Raw genomic sequence first — 26,027 nt, 5'->3', positions numbered from 1 at the left:
TTTACCACAGAAAACTGGGAAAACGTATTGACTCGAGTATAAGCTGAGGGTGGGAAATACAGCAGCTACTGGAAAATTTCAAAATAATATAGATACCAATAAATTACATTAGTTGAGGCATCAGTGGGTTATTATTTAAACAGAGTAAAATAATAAATGTAATAACAGCAATAGAGTAAATATAAATATAGAGTAAAATAAATGTAATAATAATAAATAGAGTAAAATAATAAATGTAATAATAACAATAATAAATAGAATGAAATAATAAATGTAATAAAAATAATAATAGAGTAAAATAATAAATGTAATAATAATAATAATGAATAGAGTAAAATTATAAATGTAATAAAATAATAATAATAATAATAATAATAATAGAGTAAAATAATGTAAATGTAATCTATATAAATAAAAATGTAATGTTTGTTTGTGGGATAAGCATAACTCAAAAACCACTGGACAAATTGACACCAAATTTGGACACAATACACCTATCAGGCCAACAGTCGACCATCACTCATAAAACACTGAAAAAGACAGCATAAGAGATTTAAAAGGCCCAAAAAACAAAAAATACATTATAACGCATGCGCAAAACCACATATATGCACAAACACACCATATATACACATACACACAAATATATACACACATATATGCATATATACACACACAAAACACATATACACAGACTGGGCCACAGCAACGCATGACAGGGGACGGCTAGTAATAATAATAAAAATAGAGTAAACTAATAAATGTAATAATAATAATAACAGAGTAAAATAATAAATAACTTTGACTTGAATAAGGGAGGCCTTTTCAGCCTAGAAGAGGGCTGAAAACTAGGCTTATAGTCATGTATCTTCAGTACTTTGGTGAACATTACTGATTTTGATGTATTTCTCTTGTTCCTTAGAGGCCACAGCCTAAACCTAGACATCGTACAGCTGCAGTGGATAAGAAGGTGTCATTTGTAGATCTGATTGCTTTGTCAAATACGGTAAATATGGATTTTTTTTCTGAATTGTTGTGTTTGCTGAGCTCATTTTTTTCCCACAACGTGAAGTAACATCTTAGCCTTCCTTTTCTACCAAGTTACCCTGTGATAGTTACCATCCTCAAGATTTCACTATATAAAATAGGGGCTGATGATAACAGATCAAAGCACACTGTCCCAAAGACTGTTACCAAATCCTTTTGCCCAGAATCTAAATAATATTCAACAAGAAGCTACATCCCACAATCCAGGATTAATAGCCTGTGTTCTACGATGGACAATGTTATTATCTTAGCTGCTGTTCTTCTTCTAGTCTTGGCTCTAATATTGAAGGAAGTCTAAATCAATTGATGTTTTATTTATTTGGAAAGAAGAAAAGCAAAGTCATATATAAGATATGAAGTCACTGCATGGTCAAAAAAATAAGATGACAATAGATTAACATGACAAGATAGTGAAGATATTTTTGTCTTATTTTGAAAGCGATGTTAGAACAATATAGGCCTCCTGGGGGCCACTATTTGAAGGATTTCCTCTGATTACTTTGCCTTACCTTGAACAATACTTGGCTTGTTCTTGGGTGTGTTGATATCATGATATGCCTAATATCTAGTCAGGGGAGGCAGTATGTTGGGAATGGAGGAAGGTGTATTTATTTATTATTTATTTACAGTATTCGTATACTGCTTTTCTCACCCCGAGGGGGACTCAAAGCGGTTTACACATAAGTAATGGCAAAATTCAATGCCAGTACAAACAATTGCAATTTTACAATACAATTAGACATAAATCAAGTTAAAAACAGTACATCCATAAGCAATAAAACAATCATTAAAACAATAAAACAGTCTAGTCGGTCAAATCGCCATTCCAGTCCTTGTCTTTCTGAGATGCTGCTTACATTTACTTCTACTGCCCTAAGGCCTAGTCCCAAAACCATGATTTTATTTTTTTTTCTTAAAGCCAGGAGGGAGGGAGCAGATCTTACCTCATTTGGGAGTGTGTTCCATAGGCGGGGGGCCACAGCCGAGAAGGCCCTGTCTCTCGTCCCTGCCAGATGCATCTGTGCTGTTGACGGGAGTGAGAGCAGGGCCTCCCCGGATTATCTTAGATTACGAGGTGGGACGTAGGGGTGGATGCGTTTGGACAAATAAGCTGGGCCAGAACTGTATAGAGCTTTATAGGTCAAAACCAGCACTTTGAATTGGGCTCGGAGATGAACCGGCAGCCAGTGGAGCTGGCATAGCAGAGGGGTGGTATGCTCCCTTTATGCTGCCCCAGTTAGTAATCTGTCTGCCGCCCGTTGAACTAGCTGAAGTTTCCGAACCATCTTCAAAGGCAGCCCCACGTAGAGCGTGTTACAGTAATCTATTCGGGATGTAACCAGAGCGTATGCTCATGTAAGTGTTTACCCAAATGTTTCCATGATCTATTGAATCTACATGTAGAACTCAAGGTTACTGTATGTTGTATGGAATGTTTTTCATATTGCAAAGGGTAATAAACTATTTTCTATGTTTTAATCCTAATGATTTAGAATCCTGATAAAGACACTGAGGAGAAAGCTAAAGATGAAAAGCCCATTGTGTCAGACATTCCTCAGGTATGCTGTCATCTAAAGTCCACCTGCCTTCAAACCAATTCTATTTGTATTTCTCTTTCTATGTGAAATGGAAAAAGATCAATTGATTGGGCAGTCTGTTCATTTATTTGGGATTTCAAACATTGATTTTTTAAAAATCTGGTCCCAGGACTATAGCTTGTGAGCAACTGAAAGTGTTGTTAGAAACTTCATTCTTGTCTGTCTGGATTTGGAGAATATGAGTTAGTTTTTCTTCAGAAGGCTGCACTGCATGCCTACAGTATTTGATAAAAGTGACTTAGTGTCTCAGCACTAGCATGATAAAGTGGTCTGAGCATTGGGCTATGAAATAATAATAATAATAACAACAACAACAACAACAACAACAACAACAATAAATGACTTGAAAGCACTCAACAAATCTAGTATTTTCTGTCAATTTTATCAGGTTAGTTATAGCTGAATATCATCTTGAATCCAGGATGTCAAAGGGAATCTTAACAGATAAATATAATATAATACAATAATGTAATATAATATAGTGTATATACATATAGCATTTATAATATTATAATGTAATACAATATAATACTAATAATAATACATTATAATTGTATATTTTCTATTACATGTAATATTACTAATAATATACCAATAATAATAATAATATGATATTATAATTACATATATTATATTACATATAATATTACAATATCATGGTATAATACGATATAGTAATATATAATACTGATATTGTACCATGCTAATAATATAATATATTGTATGTATATATATCTCGTAAGCCGCTCTTCGAGTAAATAATTTACCAGGATAGGGCTAGGAAGTTAGAACTGTACCAAACCACCCCTCTCCTCTTTCCTGGCAGACTTGACCCTTCACAAAGAAAGTGATTTGACAGGTTGTGCTTAGTTACAGGAAAGTCATTTTCTCCTTCCCCTCAATGGAGTCTCCGTTTCACGGGCGGCTCAGAAATGCAAAGCGAAAACTCGGCATTGCAAATTGAATGCTTTAGTGGATATTTTTATGCAGGTTTACAAGCCATGTCATGTTACATATTAAAGAACCGAGAGTGCAGTGCCAAGATAGATTAGGGTTCATGGAGTCGGCCTCTATAGCACTTCCAGTATGGGCTACTATCCAAGTTGGGAGTTGCATCTGCAGCAGAAAACATTCCTAATGCAGGAATATCTAATACAATTTATAGAGTTAGAAATTCTGTTGTGTTGCTTTTTTGCTAGCAAAGAGTCATGTACAGCGATGGTGGTGCTATATAAATGGATGAAGATGACGATGATGAACAATTGATCGTAATAATAATATGCCATCATCAGTTCTCTGACTTGGAGGCCCAGTTTTACAAAGACGGCACTTCCATACTATGCATGTGGTCTTTCCGCCATTAAGATAATTCCCGGAACTTAGTAGTTTCTGTTGCTTATCCCTGTGTGTTTCTTATCACATTTCTTATCACAGCACAGTTCATAAAGCAACTGTTCTTTGACCACTGGCATGCCTTCGATGTTAATTGAGACTATAGTCATAGCTCAGCATTTCTCGACCTGGGGGTTGAGACCCCTGTGAGAGGGTTCGCCAAAGACCATCAGAAAACGCACTATTTTTTGTAGGTCACGGAGGTTCTGTGTGGGAAGTTTGGCCCAATTCCATCATTGGTGGGGTTCAAAATGCTCTTTGATTGTAGGGGAACTATAAATCCCAGCAACTACAACTCCCAAATGTCAAAGTCCATTTTCCCCCAAACTCCACCAGTGTTTTCTTTTGAGCATAATGAATATTCATGCCAAGTTTGGTTCAGATCTATCACTGTTTGAGTGCACAGTACTCTCTGGATGTAAGTGAACTACAACTCCAAAACTCAAGGTCAGTGCACACCAAACCCTTCCAACATTTTCTGTTGGTCATGGGAGTTCTGTGTGCCAAATTTGGTTCAAGTCCATCGTTGGTGGAGTTCAGAATGCTCTTTGATTATAGGTGAACTATAAATCCCAGCAACTACAAATCCAAAATGACAAAATCAATCCCCCCAACCCCACCAGTATTCAAATGTTGCTCACAAATAGAAGGTCTGGGTTGTATCGGGTATTTGTGCCAAATTTGGTCCAGTGAATGAAAATACGCTCTGCATATCACATATTTACATTATGATTCATAACAGTAGCAAAATTAGTTATGAAGTAGTAACGAAAATAATTTTATGGTTGGGGGTCACCACAATATGAGGAACTGGATTAAGGGATCATGGCATTAGGCAGGTTGAGAAACACTGTCATAGCTGGTCCTGAAAAGGTCTGGTTGGTTGCTTAGTTGGCTGGTTGGTTGCATACTTCAATTCGCTTCTTGTGTGTTTACCTCTATGTACAACCCCCCAAATAAAGTTTTGTTTCTCCTCTCCTGAGAACTTTTGATAGGAACCAAAGGACAGTAGTAATTGGTGATTGTAATAGCCATAGCCACGTATGGGGCTATGCCCAGGAGGATAAAAATGGAGAGGCTGCCCTTTCCTGGGCTGAATTGCATAAACTATCTCTTGTTCATGATAGTAAGCTCCCACCATCCAACAACAGTTGGAGATGGCTCCGAGGATATAACCCAGACCTTCTTTTTGTGAGCAACAGTATTGTGCAGCAATGCACTAAATCAGTAGGACTACCAGTACCAAACACACAGCATTGGCTGATAATATGCCAGTTGTTTCCAACTGCTCAGGAAGTCCGATTTAAATGAAGATTCAACTTCAGAAAAGCAAATTAGTCTAAATTCTCATATATGTTAAATTACAAGATTACATCAGTCACCCCAATCTCTGAAGAATACGAGCTCATCAGTCCTCTGAGATTAGATGCATTTATATATGTCAGTGGTTCCCAACCTTTGGGCCTCCAGGTGTTTTGGACTTCAGCTCCCACAGTTCCTACCAGCTGTTAAACTGGCTGGGATTTCTGGGAGTTGGAGTCCAAAACACCTGGAGGGCCAAAGGTTGGAAACCACTGATATATGTAAAACTTAATGATAATTGTAACCCTCACCCACCCCAAAACAAAAAAAGAAATTACTACAAATGTGCAAAGCTTTGCTTGTATAATCCTTATATTTCTCAAGGCCAAACCAGAAACTGAAGCAGGTATTGGAACATGTAAATCTGCAAGCAAGACTCAACCAGAACAAGAGGAATCTTCTCAGCTCTCCGAAGACCAGTTTGCTGACCAGAGCTCAGCTTATTCGGGGGATGAAACTGAAATTACTGAGGATTTGGAACCAGAAGGTAATTATCAGCCTGCACAATGTGCCGCATACATTCTTGACTAGTTTCAGCACTTTTGATCTCCTTCCTGACTAGAGCTAACTTGGGGTTGGTGGCATCTATCTAAAAGAGTAACTCGTAGCTTAGTAATAATTGACTAAGAAGGGAAGAAGGGAATCTCATCTCAAAACTTGTTCCATAAAATGTTAAAGCTGGCTTCTGTTTTAAAATATCTTTATATTCTTCCTTCATGTGAGATCCATGTGAGAAAGATTAAATATTAACTAGGTATTTTTAATTACAAAAATGTGAGTTAAGCACTGAAAGGGTTAAATGGATGCAATGACTCAGAAAAAGCAGTTGTGCCTGTAGCTTCGTGGCTGTCAGTCTGAGGGAGACCTCAGTGTTATCAGATCTCAACCTGTGAGAGCCCTCGGTGTTAGTTCGCCCCCAGTCTGTGAGAGGCCTCAGTGTGAGAAGGCTTCAATGTTAGTTCGCCTCAGTGGGAGAAAGGCCTCAGTGTGAGGTAGGCTTCAGTGTTAGTTGGCCTCAGTGTGTGAAGGCCTGGGATGAGAAGCTTCTGTGAGAGAAGTCCCAGGTTAAAGGCCATCGTGTGTGAAGCTCCAGTGTGAAGGCTGCTGTGTGTAAAAGGCCACTGTGAGAAACTCCTGTGTAAGTTTAGTGTGAGAAGAGGCTCCGAGAGAGAAAAGCTTTTTATCTGCATGACAAATAAGCCCAGCGTGGAAGCAAAGAAGGAAGTGTAAAGAACTATTTGTGTTACAGCAACCTTGTTCTTGTAAATAGTGCAACCATATTATTTTGCTGTAAAGAAAAGCCTCCTAAGATAGAGATAACATTGGTCTATGTGTTCTTTGTTCTTTGTATCACTTTGTCTCCTGGTGCTGGGTCATGCTGCCGCTAATAAGTTACTCTGCTGTGCATTTATGGGGAGGGTCATTTCTTAATAAGCCCACTCGCCCAACAATCCATACTTCAGAAGAGAGCTTTCTGGGGAATATTTTAAAACAGGAGCTTTGGTCTGCAGGTAGCAGCCACTCGTGATGCAAAAGAAAGAAAGAAAGACAGAAAGACAGAAGGAAAGAGTCTGAAGTAGAAAGGGGCTAGTGCAGGCATTATCACATCTCTATATGAAAGGTTTTACAAGAACTTCAATGCAATGAATGTAAAAAATATATATCTCTTTTTGTGAAAGCTTACTCTACAAGAAATGAGCTCAGAGACTTTCTGACATCCTAGATGTTTGACTATCTTTGAAAGCAGTTTGAAAATTTCAGCTGGTGGCTAAAAAGTCTGATTTTTTGCCATGATTGCATTTGTTGCCCATACATTTTTGGTCCATATTCAAAGTGTCAGTGTTACCCCTTTTAACCCTAACTGAGGTTTCTTAATAGCCTCCAAACCATCACCCTAATCATAAACCCATAACTCTTCTGATGAAACTGTTTAGAACAGCAAACCTAAGAAGTCAGGGCCTTCTCAATGGTGACACCATAGTTCTGAATTTCTCTTGAAGCTCTTCATCTTATTCTTATAACCATAATTTGTTTCAGGGAGTCACAGGAGTTTTTCTTTTCGATAATCATTGAATAGAAAGTGTCACCAAAGCTTTGATCCCAGTTTGCCTCCTTAATGTCTCAGCACAGTTCTGTGTGATTTAGGAATTTGTTCTATACCTCTGTTGTTATTTAATGATCATCTCTTGTGGTAACCAAGCTGGTAACATCACATCTCTCCAATGCTGAGCCCAAGTGAAACGAGGCCTGAAAGAGGAATTGAGTAACCCTGCAAACCATTTAATTATCATCGATTACCCAGTGTCATGTTTTGTCTGCAAGGAAAAGAAATCATATATCATTACTTAAAGCTGCTTCCACTTCTTGCTGAGCGGTTATGCCATTTTACAGTTTTCTTTAATAACCTCAACTGCACATAATACTAGAGTATTTGTTTGTTTGTTCATTTTTTTCAACAGAGCAAGATGAGCAATGCATGGCTGATGGTGTTGAAACAGTGACTGACAGCGACGACTGTATTGTTTCGAGTCCAGTGTCCACAAGCCTGAATCAGGTTAGTTGATATTTCAGAAGGAAAATGAATGCATCTTTCCTTATAAGTATCCAAAGCAGATTTAATATATTTTCCTTTTGGATATCTTCAAACGTTTTATTAAGAGCGGCCGCGAGCATCCAAACAGTGACATTGCTGTAAAGCAGTAGGGGGAAATGAGGCAGATCAGCAGAAGGAGGTCACACAAACCAGTAATAATAATAAAATTAATAATAATACTTGTAATAATCCCCTTCGGAGAGCCCCCTTCTGATTTTGGAAAATTGGTATTAACAAGAGGCAAATAACATGAATAGTAATGCAGACCCATGCTTGTATTTATTTAATGTATATCCTGTCTTTTTTTTTTTTTCTTATATGGGATCCAAGACAGCTTGGGAGTAATCGGGACTCACCCCCGGGTGAGAAAAGCAGTATATAAATGAAGTAATTAAATAAATAACCTCAGATTTTGGCAGTGGCCAGGGGAGTTTTTGCACAATTAAAACTTGTGCACCAGTTGCGCCCGTACCTTGGGAAGTCGGACTTAGCCATGGTAGTCCACGCTGTAGTTATGTCCCAAATAGATTACTGCAACACACTCTACATGGGGTTGCCTTTGAAGACTGTTTGGAAGCTTCAGTTGGTCCAATGGGTGGCAGCCAGAATGGTCATTGGAGCTGGGTACAGGGAGTAAACAAACCCCCCTGTTACACCAGCTCCAATGGCTGCCTGTCTCCTACCGAGCACAAATCAAAGTGCTGACTTTGGCCTATGAAGCCCCAAACAGTTCAGGCCCAACTAACCTGTCCAAATGTATCTCCTTCTATGAACCATCTCGAAGGTTAAGATTATCTGGGGAGACCCTGCTCTCAGTCCCACTTCCTTTGCAAATGCGATTGGTGGAGATGAGAGACATGGCCTTCTCAGTGGTGTCTCCTCAACTATGGAAATCCCTCCCCAATGCAATTAGATCAGCGCCCTCCCTCTTGGCCTTCAGGAAAAAAGTAAAAACTTGGCTGTGGGACCAAGCCTTTGGGCAATAAGGAATGAACAGGAATTATGTGCAGTTGATATTTGATATTAGAACGGCCTTGGATTATTATTTTCGGATTATGTGATTTTACTGTTTATATTAATATGTTTTTATTAACCTTATGTTTTAATGTCTAAATGTTATTAAGTTTTTATAATGTCAAGAGTATGGTCAAAAAATAGGGAGAAAGAATCAAATGGGAACTGAAATATCCAGATATTGAAAGAAATAGACAGAGTAGAACAATTATATGATAATAAGGGAAAAGTAAGGGAGAACAGAATTAAACAATAGCTTGGACAGAAAAAAATGGCTACAGATAAGAGCAATTTGTGCATATCTCAATACTAAAGAAAATATTAATATGATAAAAAGAGACCACACTACCTTTGAAAAGACAATTTATTTACTATTATTTATTTATTAACCATATTTATATACCGCCTTTCTCAGCCCAAGGGCGACTCAGGGTGGTTTACAAACGGCACAATTCAATGCCTACAATAACATAAAAACAATTAAAACATAAATAACATTTGATAAAATAAAATAAAACCGATAAAAGTATAAATCCTCGGCGTCTCATTACTAAAATCATTACCCAATCGCATTGTTCAGTGAGAGAAAAAGTGGAAGGAAATAAGGCACATGCCAGTAAAATATATACGATACTAATAGAAATAGGTGTAAAATACAGGACTTGAAAAGTGTGGGAAACGGAATTACAAACTACAGAACAAGATAGGAGACAAGTGGTAAATGTTATTGCATTTTTATGATTTAATTGATAGTTATTTGTTATTGTTGTTTCATGTTAGGGTTTTCGTATGTGTGTTAGGCATTGAATTTTGCCGTGAATATGTCAGAAACCGTCAGAAGCCCCCCCCCCCCCCCCCCCGGGTGAGAAAAGCGGTATATAAATGAAGTAAATAAATAAATACAAGAAACAAGGGACAATTTTTTAAAGGTCATATGAAGATCCTATTAAAGTCATATACAACAACAGGTCAGTTTGAAAAACACAAGGTTAAAATAATATCAGTACACAATTAAAACACAGTGGCAAAAATAGATAAAACGCCTCTCATTAACACCTCGTTTTCTAAATAAATTTTAAGCGAAAGGCTCGCTTAAAATTTGTGAAAGGCTTGCTTGAATAAAAAGGGAAGCAAAGGGGGATGATTCTTGTCCTGGTGTGTGTGTTTTAAGTTTTTATTTATTTATTTAAAACACTTCTATTCTGCCCTTCTCACTCCGCCCTTCTCGCCTCGAAGGGGACTCAGAGCGGAGCACAACATATACATGGCAAACATTCAATGCCTGGATACAATACATAAACATTAAAAACATTTATCTAAATATTAAAATACACCATTTAAAATAGCAGCTGTTTTATGTCCCATTCTGGGGTGATAGCTAGATAGAAATGAATATAATAAAAATGGCAACAATAATAACAAAACTACTATAGCCTGGAAATGCTTACTGCCACTACTCATTCGAGATGTAGTTCTGGAGAAGAATTCTCTGGATGCTGTGGTTGGCTCATGAGACAAATAAATGGATGGGTTGCTGTGAGTTTTCTGGGGTTGTATGGCCATGTTCCAGAATCGGTGCTGACAAGATTACCATCTGCCAGCTGCAAAAGGCCACCCTACTGGGATTTGCACGCATTATTCGCTGATACGTCACACAGCCATAGACACAGCCAGCAGAGTGATCCTGTTTGCTGTGGACTCATCTTGTTGTGTTTCTAAGAAGGAGAAGGAGAAAACAGATCACAAATGTAGACTCTGCAAGGAAGCAGATGGAACAATAGATCACATCCTCAGCTGCTGCAAGAAGATCGTGCTGACAGACTACAAGCAGAGGCACAACACCGTTGCTCAGATGATTCATTAGAACTTATGCCACAAATACCATCTGCCTGCAACAAAGAACTGGTGGGATCGCAAGCCGGAAAAAGTTACAGAGAATGAACACACCAAACTCCTCTGGGACTTCCGGATTCAGACAGACAGAGTTCTGGAGCACAACACTCCTGACCTCACAATCGTGTTAAAAAACAAAGTATGTATTGTCGATGAAACAATCCCAGGTGACAGCAGGATTGCAGAGAAACAACAGGAAAAGCTGATAGGATATGAGGATTCAAAGATCGAATGCAAAGACTCTGGTACAAGCCAGTCAAGGTGGTCCCAGTGGTGATCGGCACACAGGGTGCAGTGCCTAAAGACCTTGGCCTGCACTTAAACACAATCGGCGCTGACAAAATTACCATCTACCAGCTGCAAAAGGCCACCTCTTACTGGGATCTGCATGAATTATTCGCCAATACATCACACACTCCTAGACACTTGGGAAGTGTCCGACGTGTGATCCATTACAACAGCCAGCAGAGTGTCTTCTGTGGACTCATCTTGTTGTGTTTCAAATAATAATAATAATAATAATAATAATAATAATAATAATAATAGGTTGCTATGAGTTTTCCAGGCTGTATGGTGATGTTCCAGAAGCATTTTCTCCTGACATTTCGCACACATCTATGGCAGGCATCCTCAAACTCTGAGAATGCCTGCCATAGATGTGGGCGAAACGTCAGGAGAGAATGCTTCTGGAACATGGCCATACAGCCTGGAAAACTCACAGCAAGCAACCCAGTGATTCCGAGCATGAAAGCCTTCAACAACACATGATGATGATGATGATGATTATGATGATGATGATGATGATGATAATAATAATAATAATATTGCAGAGTGTGCCTGCCGTGATTGATACCTGACCAATGATAGTCGTCAGGCGCCAGCTTAGGAGAAAGTAATGCATGCGCGACATCGTAGAGTGTAACCAGCTACATTAAGCAATATTTTGTGCTTGATTGGCTTCTTGTCTATTCATCATCCCTCGCAAGGATTTTGAAATGCTGCCACCTATCCAAACTAGAGAGGGAGAGAAATTGTTTTAATCGGTGGAACTGTATGATGATTAACTGCTTATTCAGTGCCATCAGATTCTTTTAAGCTGGAACAATGTGAGCCAAATAGGAAAATTACTCATTGCCAATGAGCCCTGCAAAAATACAGCTGGGACTACAAATCTCTGGCTTTGTTGCGCTCGATTATAACCAGAATGATTTAAGAAGACTTAAAATATCTTAGCACCTCCGGAAAAGGATGTGGGTGAGAGTGCAGATCCTTCCTTACTTCTTTTCTTCCGTTCTATCTGCACTCATCTCTCTTGGAGAAGTGCAATACATGAGTCAGGAGAAGAGAGAAAAAAACTTAGGATAATGCAATCATCATCTGAAATCCCATAAACACTTCCAGAGAGGCTCTCACTTTAGTTTCAAGGACAAACCAGGAGTCAGGGATGGTGTACACTCTGTTGGAACTGCCTCTATTAAGTTTTAATAGGTAACTAGCTGTACCCACCATGCGTTGCTGTGGCCAACCTTCCCTCCCTCTTTCTCTCCTTCTTTCCCTCCTTCCTTTGCCCCCTCTTTCCTTCTTCTCTTTTCTTCTTTCCTTCTCTCCTTCCTTCCTTCTCTAACTCTTTCCTTCCTTCCCCCTTTTTCTTTTCCTCCCTCTCTCTCTCCTTCCCTCCTTCCCTCCCTTTCTCTCCTTCCTTCGTTCCCTCTTTCTTTCCTTCCCTTTTTTCTTTCTTTCTCTCCTTCCTTCCTCTTCTATCTCTTTCCTTCCCTCCCCCCTTTTTCTTTTCCTACTTCTTTCTCTCCTTCCTTTACTCTTTCCTTCCATTCTTCCTTCTCTCTTTCCTTCTTTCTTGCCCTCCCTCTTTCTCTCCTTTCTTTCTTTCTCTCCTTTCTTCCTTCTCTACCTCTTTCCTTTTTTCCTTTGCTCTTTGTTTCCATCCTTCCTTCTCTCTTTCCTTCTTTCCTTCTTTCCCTCCCTCTTTCTCTCCTTGTTTCTTTCTTTCTACCCTTCCTTCCTTCCTTCCCTCACTCTTCCTTTCCTTTTTTCTGCATCGTCATTTAGCTTTTTGGGGCTTTTAAGTCCTTTCTGCTATTTTTTGGGTGGGTGGGGGTGGGGGGTTATGAGTGATGGTCACTCATTGGTCTGTTAGGGGTATAGTGTCAAAATTTGGTGTCAATTCATCCGGTGGTTTTTACGTTATGTTAATCCCACAAACGAACATTACATTTTTATTTATATAGATAATTAAAATTCAGTATGACTTCCTTCTGTTTTTACTGGTATGTTTATTTCACATTAGACAATCACATTAGTGCTCTCTTGCAGAGCTTCCAAAAGTTATTTTGTTGACTGTAATCCTCAGCAATTCAACTAGTAGCCATGCTGAATGATGGATTCTGTGCTATATAGTCCAAAAATTAATGTTTCCATGCCTTCATTTTGAGCACCTGGCAACTTAGGACCATTACATGGAAGTAAACTCCCCTGAGTTCACGGGAGACTTTCGGTTAATGGGGATAATTCAGTCAAGGTTAACCATTTCTTTAAGTCTCATTGATTTCAATAAGTCACTACTAAAGATGTACCTCATCTCTCTCTTTGAAATCAATAGGAACTCCAGCACATTTAATATTGACTCAGTATGGAGGTAAACCCCCCGAGGCCTCTTAAAATGAAAGACAGGATATGCTTCCACCTAACAGTTCAACAGTTCATGATATACACAGAAGTTTCTAACATTCATGATGCAGTTATTGTCCTGATCCTTAGTATGTTTTAGTGATATTTTACTTATTTATTTCAAAAACCTAAATGTGTTTCCAAGATTGCATGCAATCAATATCAAAAGCATTGCAATACAAAATGTGAAAACCAAAAAGGCATATTAAAAACAACTTTCCGCCCACTTTTCGTATCTAAAATGTGAAAACCAAAAAAGCATATTAAAAACACTTTCTGCCCAACGATCTCAGCAACAGATACAGGAAATACAATTCCTATTTTGGCCTAATGTAAGTTAAAATTAACCAAGAAGTCAGCTGCATTAAGATCACTACTGACCGAAAAGTCATGAGTTCGAAGCCAGCCCAGGTCGGATTGAGCTTTCGACCAATTTGTGTAGCTTGCTGTCAACTTTTGCAGCCCGAAAGACAGTTGCATCTGTCAAGTAGGAAATTTAGATACCACTTATGTGGGGAGGCTAATTTAACTAATTTACAAGGCCATAAAAATTTCCAGCAAGCATGCAAAGAATGAGGAAGTACTTCATCAGTGTCACAAATGGACGGTGAAGTGACAGCTCCCCTGTTGGCCAGAATACCCTCAAGAAAAGCTGGAATGTTAATTTTCTTCTGTGTCTCTCTATATATGTTGTGTGCCTATGGCATTGAATGTTTGCCATGTATATGTACATTGTAATCTGCCCTGTGTCCCCTGTGGGGTGAGAAGGGTGGAATATAAATACGGTAAACAAACGAATAAATAAATTTTAAGGCTCACCGTGAAGTAACTGGGAGCCTCCGGTGAGGCTGCGGCTTAAACTACTGAGCTGCTGAACTTGCTGACTGAAAGATCGGCAGATCGAATCTGGGGAGTGGGCTGAGCACCCGCTGTTAGCCCCAGCTTCTGCCAGTATAGCAGTTCAAAAACATACAAATGTTAGTAGATCAATAGGTACTGCCCTGGCAGGAAGGTAACAGCGCTCCATGCAGTCATGCCGACCACATGACTTTGGAGGTGTCTACGGACAACGTCAGCTCTTTGGTTTAGAAATGGAGATGAGCACCACCACCACCACCACCCCCCCCCATAGTCACACATGACTAGACTTGATGTCAAGGGGAAACCTTTACATTTACCTTACTTGAGTAACTAGGAATGAAGTCAATTCAGTGGCCGTTCAGGGCTTTGTAGGTCAAAACCTGCACCTTGAATTGGGCCCGGAAAATAAATGGCAGCCAGTGGAGCTCCTTAAACAGGAGGGTTGACCGCTTTCTGTAATTCGCTCCAGTTAACAATCTGGCTGGAGCGTTTGGAATTTCCGAGCCGTCTTCACGGGCAGCCCCACGTAGAGCGCATTGCAATAGTTCATTCTAGAGGTAACTAAGGCCTGGACCACCGTGGCCAAATCCGACTTCACGAGGTACAGTTGCAACTGGTGCATGAGCTTTAATTGTACAAAGGCCCTCCCAGCCACCGCAGATGCCTGAGCTTCAAACGTCAGCGCTGAGTCTAGGAGAACACCCAAGCTGCGGACCTGTGATTTCAAGGGGAGTACAACCCCATCCAGCACAGGTTGCCACCCTATACCTATACAATACAATAATTAAAATGATGAACAATTTTAACAAATATAAACTTATTAGTATTTCAATGGGAAGTGTGGGCCTGCTTTTGGCTGATGAGATAGGCTTGTTGTTATTGTGTGTTTTCATGTCATTTCAGACTTAGGTTGCCCCTGAGCGAGGGCCAGGTAAATGACCTTAGAGGGCTGTATCCGGTCATCAGGCCTTAATTAGAGAGAACATTTTTCATCCAATCTGTGAATAATCAAATCCACAAAAGCTTAGGGGTGATTATAGTAGCAGATTTCCAAGGTGTTACCCCACTAACGGAGAACTTTTGTATGTCTGTCTTAAAGGTGAAATACCAGAGCTTATTCTGCTGTGGCATCCCTAGTTCAACCCTTCCTTCGATGTTGTCGCTGCTGTGACCATGTGTATATGTGCTTTCAACATCCAGGCTTTGGTTTTTCAAGTCCAGGGCGGCAAAGAGTTATGCGCTTACATCTAGAATCCCAGTCTCTGCATAAAGCCATTTCTCAAGGAATACCTGGTTGCCTTTTCAGAGGAAAATTAAAGCAAACATCTGCTTAAGATCCAGTTTCTTATTTTCTTTTTGTATCAGTAACACAAATATCCCTGCAGCGGTTCAGACTCAGTAAACACAGCTTCTGATTGTATCAGGAGATTGCCTCGCTAATTATCCGATGAATCCCAAACCGTATTGTTTAAGCCATTTAAGATTAGGCTCTTCCTTTTTTTTTTTTTTTTTTTTTGCAGGTGACAAATTAAAACAGTTCATATTTTTGTCTTAGATGGGGTGATCATAAAAGGAATATCAGCCTCCCCACCTCCCAAAAATTGGCCCAAGATTTAGCAATGCAACGTGCCTTTCCCTTTCTCTTTTTCCTCTAGTCTGTTATGTATAATTAATCATAGATTACTTCATTTTGTTTCATTGCATTTACAACATTTATGAGCTTCGCTTTGTCGGTAGGAAATGCTTGTCCCCTTCTTTTCCCTTTCCAAAGTGGCATAATTAGTGTTAGCATCTTTTTTAACAGGCTACATAAAGTTTAGTGGCTGGATTAAATCATGTCATTAACATAATGTGCTATACAATTTGCCCCTATCTCTCTTCGTTTCCACTACATCAAAGTGCCACAGAGTGCCAACGTAATTGGGCCTTGCTAGCTTGTCAAGTTGAGTCAAGATGATGACTGGTGCTCTTTTTTTTGCTAAAATAAAAAAAAGCTTCTAGGCATGATAATTAATGGAAGGGGGAGGGAAAAAATCAGGGAAATGTAAAACTTTGGACAGTTCTTTATGAATATTTCATCCCGTTTGAATAATCAGAAGTTAACATTATCAATTTGATGTATAATACATTGATTAAAAGCCTTGTTCCAGGCCTTCGAAATAGACATCAGGAGCTGGAAATTTGCATTTGCGCTCTGCAAAAGTCAACAACAGAAATAAAATAAAATTAGCAACTGCTTGTTCGCATCCCTCCACCTCTGCACTTGATCGTTTTTGAGTAATAATTTAGCTTTCAATTATCACAATAAGTTTTTTTTTACCGCTGTCAGCTCCCAAGTTATCTTCAAATGTGCCCACAAGGCAAATCGTCGCAAAACCAATTTATTCCATGGTGGTCTCGTTTTCCTCTAGGTGTGTTTACATCTTTTCTCTCTCCTTTCATTATAGATAGCCTTTATGTGCTTTTTTTGCACTAATAGCAGTTTAGTGAAAACTGTCATAATCACTTTTCTTAAATTAAGATCTTAGGACCCTTAATTAATTTTGACATTTGGCGTTCTTGAAAGAGCACAAGCCGGGCTTTCCAGGTGGCTGTATTTATCCTGGAGAGAACCATATGTTGTTTAAAGAGACAACAAAGATGTCAAAATAGCAAAAATCGGACAGAAAAAGAATGGCTCCCTTTTCCATGTAGGTTTTTGTCTCTTTTCTTTTCTTCCGGAAAGGTGGTAGTGTTAAAATCTCCTTGATCCAAGTACATTGAAAGCAGATGAATGAACAAGATCACAACACAAGCCAGTGGTGTGTTGGTGTAAATTACAATGTACAGATTCTAGAGGGAGAAACGGGTAGCATTTGGTGAACCCAGCAGAGTCCTTACCACCTGCTCCCTAGTTTGTCCTGTGAATGCTCCACTGTTATTCCATTGCAGCCCAAGTTGAATCTAATATATATTATAGTTTTATCAGCTTGTTCTTTACTACTCAAAGGCTCCAGAATACCAGCCTGAACAAAATGTCTAACCAACATATGAGAACAAATGCAGGTGTAATATTGTGACACTAAAACCTTGCAATCCGTTGCAGTTTTTAAAGAACTCCCATAGCGCTTCATCAGACATCTATATAAATAAAAATGTAATGTTCGTTTGTGGGATTAGCATAACTCAAAAACCACTGGACAATTGACACCAAATTTGGACACAATAACACCTATCAGGCCGAGTGACCATCACTCCTAAAAAAACTGAAAAACACAGCATAGGGGACTTTAAAAGGCAAAAAAAAAAGCAACAAGATGCTACAGCGCATGCACAAAAAATGACTCCCCCAGTAATCAAAACACACAAGAGCAAATCCAATCGCTCTTCTGGACTACAGCTCCCAGAATCCCCTAGACCAGGCTCTTTAGGAGAGGAGGATGATCCAAATGTACTGCTTCCAAGCTGAAAGCTTTCTTTTCTTTGGATTTCTTTGAGAGCATCCCAATCCTTGCATATTTCCAATTTCCTATTCCTGGACTGCAACTCCCAGATTAGATAGATTTAGATAGATAGGTCGATAGATTGATCAGGAGGACTGCTGAGAGTTGCAGTTTAAGAATAGGTAGAGAAGGAAAAAAGGGGAGATAGAGGAAGGGAAAGAAAAAGGAGGAAGGGAAGAAGATGAGAAGGAAGGAAAGAAGGAAAGAAAACATTGAAGGAAGAAGAGAAAGAATTGAGAGAAAAAGGAAGGAAAGGTTGGCTACAGCAACGCGTGGTGGATACAGCTGGTTGTACATAAACGGAGACCTGGACATCATGGTCCAGCTTTATTTCGTAAATATATTGGGGGGTGGGGGGCATGCCATCTAATCCTACACAATCTTTGTATTTGCCTGCCTTGCCCACTTCTGTAAGTTCTCCTCTTCTTTGCTTAATGCCAAAACAAACATATCTATTTTCCTCTGCCAAAGTCTCACTATATATACTTTCCACATTTGGACTTCATTTGTAAACTGCCATCTAGGCACGCACTGGTTTTGACAGCCCAGTTAAATATTTGGAACAATATTACTCTGAATATCACTTAAAAACGCTTCTAATATATCTGTACGACGGCAGGAGGAAAGGAGTTGTTTCGAAAGTAAAATTAGACAATAGAGGCAATTTCATTTTTTATGCATGTGAATGTAGAGTGCTTGAGGTTATTAGTTGAAACTGAGTAACCTTTCCAGGCTTTCATCTCTTTCTTTCAAATTTGAATATGAAAAGCATATTCAAGTCAAAGACCATCACTTTAATGACATTTGGCAGTCATTTGATTTATTAGGTTTTTAGAAAAAAAATTCCTTTAAATATTTCATCATACTATGCTAATCCTAGTAATATTGCCTGCTGAAGCCGTGTACCTGTATTAGCGGAGACAGAATGGTGTGGAATTTTCTCTGTCATCCTAGTAAAATTTCCATGAATCTACTGAATAATAAAACAACCTTATTGAAATATTCAGATTTGGGGTTTTAGTTAAGGTGTCTTAGGCTACATAATAAAGGGAAATGCCTTTTGAAGGGGGTGTGGGGAAAGTTACTTCATCAAATATTGAAGGAGGTTGACAGCAATGAGTATTGTTCCATAGGAAGGATAGAGAGAAAGATATACATTATTACATTATACTGGGATGGTCGGGGCTTTTCAATTGATTAATTATAGAACATATGTCTGAAAACACACAAATTGCCGTGTTGAACTTTAATATTGTATCGATTTACAGTTTTGCCACCCTCTAGAAACCGGATCCCCTCCTCATTTTTGCCATTTTAATTCTATAATTATCACTGCAAAGTTAGTAATTTAAATTTACAACCAGAAAGCCTTCAGATTCCACACCAGAGAAATAGTCCTTTAATGTAGAAGAGGAGCCATAAAAAGGAAAGTTAAGGAGAACTTGACAGTCGAGAATGGCAAGGTGCTCCATTTGCTCTTTGAAGAGCAGAATCTCATATTTTGAATGTTCTCCTCTGTAGACTAATTTAGACATCACAGTGGTTATGCCTTCTTTGAAACCATTGACTTATTCAGGAGAACGTTTGAGTGCCACTGTGTTAATACTTAATATGCACACATTTCTAAAGAAGAGTCTGCCTTTCAAGCCACAAATATCATTGGGTGTTGTTCAGTTTATATACCTATTTTTGACAGAAGTCCATCACACAACCTTCATAAATCTTGTAAATAGTTTTCCATAGAGTAGTTTCCTGTAGGGTAAAGTAGATTTTTTACTAAATGGAGAATCTCAAAGCCAGATCCATGCTCCATTGAGAGTACTGTGATATATTCAAGAGAGAGAGAAAATCATCGAACAGAAAGATCAAATGTATAGTAGGCATGGTTAGGTTCGGTCGAAATTTTCGTAATTTGGAATAAATTCGGACAGATTTGCTTCTTTAAGCAATTTCGTAGTTTTTAAGGAAACCGGAAGTCCCTTTGCTTTTCCGAAGTTTTTTCCGCCATTTCTGTTACAAAGCAGTAAGTGAATTGGAAATGATTCAGCCTGGAAAACCGTTTTAAACCAGAGTGGATGAATTTCCTCCCTTTGCTTCCCCTCCCCCCCCCCCCCTTGCTGCTGGAGTAAAACTAAGTGAAGACCTCCCAGTGAAACAGGAAATAACAGTTTCAAACCATTAAGGAAGGATTCAAAAATTTCTGAAGTTTCGAAAAGTTTTGAACATTTTTTCTGTGAAAATCAAAATTGACTTTAGAATTGAACCACCACCCGAATTGAACCTACATCCGAAACGAGTTTTTAACCATTTTTTTTTATCAAACAAGCCTAATGTATAGCCTGAAATGTTTTGGACATAGTCAATATGTCATGTGATCCCATGACTGACTGGATCCCTAAAACAATTGATCCCATGTCCAGGTTTTCTGCCTTCTCTGGGGCATTTTATTTATCTACAATTATACTCAAGTTCCATGAAAATTGTAAAAGAAAGACATAATGCTCTGAATTTTCAATACCGTGATCATATTGAAACCAAACCCTACACCATTATTTGTTGCTGCATGATTGAATCCTGGCCAATGAGCTTTTCTACCTCCGGCTTCTCTGTTACAACCACAAGGAGACTGGAAGCAACCATTTCCAGTGACTTTATTTTAGTTTACTCCCATAAGATAAACTGTTTCATTTAAATTATGGTTTGTCCAAAGGTTTAAATTATGGTTTGTCCAACCCAAATCAAAACATGGTTTGTTACCTTTGCTTACTTGGATAAACCATAGCAGTATTCCCTTTGGACAAAGTGGTGATAATGTTGTACTTTGAAAGCACAAACTGATACTTCCAGTCCTTGGAACTCATAGGAGATGAAGAGAGAATAGCAAGCTAATACAAACTTTTTTGGCTAAATTGCATTGCCAAAACTGAGGTGTGCATTAGATTTGATGGCTCATTAGAATTACACACATAAGCCTAGGGTAAAGGTAAAGATTTTCCCCTCTGACATTAAGTCTAGTCATGTCCGACTCTGGAGGTTGGTGCTCATCTCCATTTCTGAGCCAAAGAGCCAGCATTGCCCGTAGACACCTCCAAGGTCATGTGGCACATAAGCCTACCTGCATGAAAAGGCTCAGAGGAATCTGGATCACCAGGGAGGCATGGGATGCAGAAAGGATATTCCTGGTGGAGGCAGCAGCCTCAGGGCTCCGTGTTGCCCATAGAAGGAGAAAGGGCATCTGGCTGCTGACCCACTAGTTCCAGTTTGCTTACCCACAGATCTTACCTTCCAGGTGGCCCTCAAGGTCCCATACCCACCCACCCCTCAGATTCAGTCCCACGTGGTTCCCAACTGACCTCGGTTTTGAATGTCTGGAGTCATACAAGGCTAGTCTGGAGTCATACAAGGCTAGCGAGTTTGCCAGCTATGGTCAGATGGAGGAACGTGGCTTATCAAATAGCCTCATTCATGCTGCCTGTTTCCTTGACATGCTATGCCTGTGCTACTGAGCACATTACCTTCAAGGGCAAATCCATATTTTGTAATGTGCACCTTCAAAATTCAGGCACATTCAGTGGCATATTATACTCAAGTAAATACAGTCATACTGAACTGCAATTTAGGACAATTCGTGAACAAAAAGGATTGTTACAAAAGGGATTCTATATGCATGGTCCCATTTGAAACCTAAAAATCTGCAGGAGAAAGTTCATTTTTTTAATAATAATAATTTTTTTAATGTAACTGATATACCGTATATAAAAATAGGGGTATGCGAAACAGCAGAAATCAGTTCTGTTTTTGGGAAGGTTTTGGGAGATTAGGAGGGGGGTCATTTGGATTTGTAATCCGAGATCCAGAATTCCTTTTCCATTTTGGAAGAATCTTCCCAAAAACAGAACCCGGGAAGGAGGAGGGGACACCTGAAATTCGGCACGAAACCAGAATGGATTTCTGCCGTTTCACACACCCCTAAAAATTGCCATATGTTCAAGACCACAGTTCAGAAGGGGTGACGGAAAGTATCAATATTAAATAATGTATTTGACTGAAAACTAGGGGATGTGGCATCATTTAGTGGATTAAGAACTGATGTCATTAAGTGGAGAAAAATATGCGTGGGAAGGCAGATCTCCTTAAGAAATAAATATATACGGCCCAGAAGTCTCCTTAAGATGAGAAAGTACAACCTTCACACCTGTGTATTATTTGTGGGGCTATAGATTAATGCTTCAGTAGAGCAATGAACAATCTCAATAAAATAAAGAGTAGAAACATCACACTGGCAATGAAGATCCACATAGTTAAAGTGATGGTATTCCATGTAGTAACCTATGGATGTGAGAGCTGGACCATAAGGAAGGCTGAGCAAAAGAAGATAGATGCTTTTGAGCTGTGGTGTTGGAGGAAAATTCGGAGACTGCCTTGGACCACAAGAAGATCCAACCAGTCCATACTCCAGGAAATAATGCCTGACTACTCACTGGAGGGAAGGATATTAGAGGCAAAGATGAAGTTCTTTGGCCACATCATGAGAAGACAGGAAAGCTTGGGAAAGAGAATGATGCTGGGGAGTGTGATGGAGGCTCCTTCTTTGGAGGCTTTTGAACAGAGGCTGGATGGCCATCTGTCAGGGGTGATTTGAATGCAATATTCCTGCTTCTTGGCAGGGGGTTGGACTAGATGGCCCATGAGGTCTCTTCCAACTCTTTAATTCTATGATTCTATGAAAGTGGAAGGAAAAGGGAAGAGGGGCCGTCCAAGGGCAAGGTGGGTTGATGATATCCTTGAAGTGACTGGCTTGACCTTGAAGGAGCTGGGGGTGGCAACAGCCAACAGGGTACTCTGGTATGGGCTGGTCCATGAGGTCACAAAGAGTCAGTAGCAACTGGACAAATAAACAACACAAAAGTACTTACTTATGCAAGGCCCCAGCGTCAGTCTTTAGCAGTTCTGGTTAAAAGGCTCTCAGGTAGCAGGGCTAAAAACTGTATTTTCAGCACAAATAATATATCTGTAGCCCATTGCAATGTTAGTGTTAACTACAAACCCTAGGGCACCGGGACATCTATGATTGCTCTGTCATAAATTATCAGTCTTCTTTTTTTTTAATCCAAGACATCTTGTTTGATTTGTGTGTTTGTGGTGACACTTTAGTACAACAAGGCACGTATATGCACAAGGTCACTTTTTTTTTTTGCTTACGCGATCTTTTTGTTTTAATAGCCTGCTGAAAAAATCCGGATTGAAATCATATCGCTCAGTCTCACTGACAACCAGATTACAAGGGATAACACGATACAACGGCTGTTTGTAGAATGCAAGTTCTCTACTTTCCCAGCAGAGGAAACTCCAGTATCGCTTCCAAAACCCCAAAGTGGACAGTGGGTCTGTTACAATTACAGCCATGGTACGTTTTCATTACGTATGCATTTACTTATGTTTCTTTATCCCTGGTTCCATGCCTCTCTGTTGTTGTATTTTAAAAGGATCCCTAATTAAAATATCAAATATGTATTTTGGAAATAATACTCTGAAATAAATAGGAGCCCTTTTAGATTCAACCAAAGTTTGAAGTCCTACTTAGTAGCCAGTCGGTTACTGTCTGGAAGCCTTCAAGAAAGGTAAGTTGTGGATGAGTTTGCCACAATGAAAACGTGAGAGCTCTCCTTAATGCAGTGGTTCTCAACCTTCCTAATGCCACGACCCCTTAATACAGTTCCTCATGTTGTGGTGACACCCAACCATAAAATTATTTTCATTGCTACTTCTTAACTGTAATTTTGCTACTGTTATGAATTGTAATGTAAATTTCTGATATGCATGGTGTCTTTTCATTCACTGGACCAAATTTGGCACAAATACCCAATAGGCCCAAATTTGGATACTTGTGATGTTGGGGGGAGGATTGTGTTTGTTATTTGGGAGTTGTAGTTGCTGGGATTTATAGTTACCCTACAATAAAAGGGCATTCTGAACTTCACAAATGATGGAATTGAACCAAACTTGGGACACAGAACTCCCATGACCAACAGAAAATACTGGAAGAGTTTGGTGGGCATTGACCTTGAGTTTGGGAGTTGTAGTTCGTCTACATCCAGAGAGCACTGTGGACCCAAACAATGATAAATCTGGACCAAACTTGACATGACTACTCAATATGCCCAAATGTGAACACTGGTGGTTTTTGGGGAAAATAGACCTTGACATTTTGGGAGTTGTAGTTCCTGGGATTTATAGTTCACCTACAATCGAAGTGCTTTCTAAACTCCACCAATGATATTTATTTATGTATTTATTTAATTACAGCTTTTATATTCCGCCCTTCTCACCCCACAGGGGACTCAGGGCGGATTACAGTGTACACATATATGGCAAACATTCAGTGCCAAATTTTGACATGCAAACATGTACAGACATACAGAGGCTATTTTACTTTTTCTGTCCGCCAGGGGAGCTGTCGCTTTCATCGTCCATCTGCTACGCTGATGAAGCACTTCCGTATTTTCCGCATGCTTCCCCACTGGAATGCTTTGCTGGAGTCTTCTTTATGGCCTCATACGTCAATTAATTTAGCCTCCCCACACTTTAAGGTGGTACCTAATTTTCCTACTTGACAGATGCAACTGTCTTTCGGGTTGCAAAGGTCGACAACAGGCTACACACAATTGGTTGGAAACCCACTCTAACCTGGACTGGCTTCAAACTCATGACCTTTTGGTCAGAGTGATCTTAATGCAGCTGACACTCAGCCAGCTGCGCCACAATCCCGGTGCCCGGTGATAGAACTGGGCCAAACTTCCCACACAAAACCCCCATGACCAAGAGAAAATACTGTGTTTTCTGATGGTTTGGCGACCCCTCTGAAACCCCCTCGTGAACCTCCCCCCCCCCCCACCCAATCCCCAGGTTGAGAAATGCTGCTTTCATGGTTGTGTTGGGTTTTTTTCCCCTCCATAATCATCATGATGCAACCAGGTAACAAGCAACTCCCTGGTGAAATTTCCTTTTCGATACAATCATTAATGAGAAAAAATCCCCTCCATCTTTTGCTTTGGCAACTCTTTTTAATGACATTATTTCTCACTTTAATTGTGATTTTAAAAATAATCCTACCAGTTTTCATAGGGAAGCAAGGTTGCCAAGTGAAAGCAAACAAAGTAACAGCTCTTCCAACGTTTGGCAAACCATACTTCCAAATCATTTATTTTTTGTATGTAACGCTAGAGAGTTGTGTATGAGCAGATAAGTGCTATTCCTTATGCCAGGCCATAATAAATTTTGACGGCACATTGTCATATGGTGAAATATATAAAACATCTGTGGTTTAATGAATCTGCAAGATTTCACAAAGCCAAATATTCTGAGGGTTTCTTTCCCCCCATAAGCATTATTGAAGTTAGATGTGTCCTTGGAACACAGAGCAAAGCAAGATGGTCTATATTGCCAATCGGGAACTCATCCAACAGTCAGTGTCAGTAACTTTGCTATTTATGTGATTGTGCTCGACCCATTCTATATGGATAGAGCAGGGGTGACACTGTGCGTCCAACTTCTTTTATTATATTGTGATCCATTTTTAAGCATTATTTGAACAATCTCCTCATGACTTTATTTATTTATAAAAACCCAAGTCCTAAATTTATTACCTCGTAGTTTGAGCTTGAAGGCTGTGCTTCTCCAGCTCCATAAAAAAAATTATTTCCCCCCTTAAAATAACTCCAACATTTTATTACTCAATTCTGGAGCCTTAAAAACTTGAAGAAAACCAGTGTGGTGTAGTGGTTTGTGTATTGGATTAGGGCTGTGGGAGACTAGAGTGCAAATCCCCACTCAGCTGTGGAAACCCACTGGGTAACCTTGGGCAAGTCATATTCTGAGCCAAGCAGGAAAGCAATGGCAAACCTCCTTGAATAAATCTTGTCAAGAAAACCCCATGATAGATTTGGATTGTTGTACCGCTCTCTGTGTGGGGCTGCCTTTGAAAAGTGCTCAGAAGCTTCAGTTGGCCAAAGAGCTGCGGCCATGTTGTTAACTGGCCCTGGTTATATGGAGCACACAACTTCCTCATTGCAGCAGATCTATTGGCTTCCAGCAGATCTG

At 39.5% G+C, this 26,027-nt stretch overlaps 1 protein-coding gene across 3 annotated transcripts in view; it reads left to right on the top strand.

The window, feature by feature from the left end:
• The window catches only part of RPGRIP1L (RPGRIP1 like), a 106,360-nt gene that overhangs the window by 60,178 nt on the left and 20,155 nt on the right, over positions 1 to 26,027 (top strand). For 2 of the 3 annotated variants that reach the window (XM_067471117.1, XM_067471115.1), the window contains exons 19-23: positions 923 to 1,006; positions 2,541 to 2,606; positions 5,724 to 5,886; positions 7,859 to 7,953; positions 23,151 to 23,334. In XM_067471117.1, the coding sequence (XP_067327218.1) occupies positions 923 to 1,006; positions 2,541 to 2,606; positions 5,724 to 5,886; positions 7,859 to 7,953; positions 23,151 to 23,334 (592 nt within the window). Of the gene's footprint in view, positions 1 to 922; positions 1,007 to 2,540; positions 2,607 to 5,723; positions 5,887 to 7,858; positions 7,954 to 15,544; positions 15,780 to 23,150; positions 23,335 to 26,027 lie in introns of those variants that run through there. The other variant, XM_067471116.1, reaches the window with a different exon arrangement.

The sequence above is a fragment of the Anolis sagrei genome, chromosome 8, assembly GCF_037176765.1.
Source record: "Anolis sagrei isolate rAnoSag1 chromosome 8, rAnoSag1.mat, whole genome shotgun sequence".
Lineage (NCBI taxonomy): Eukaryota > Metazoa > Chordata > Lepidosauria > Squamata > Dactyloidae > Anolis > Anolis sagrei.
This window is presented reverse-complemented; position numbering and strand designations above follow the sequence as displayed.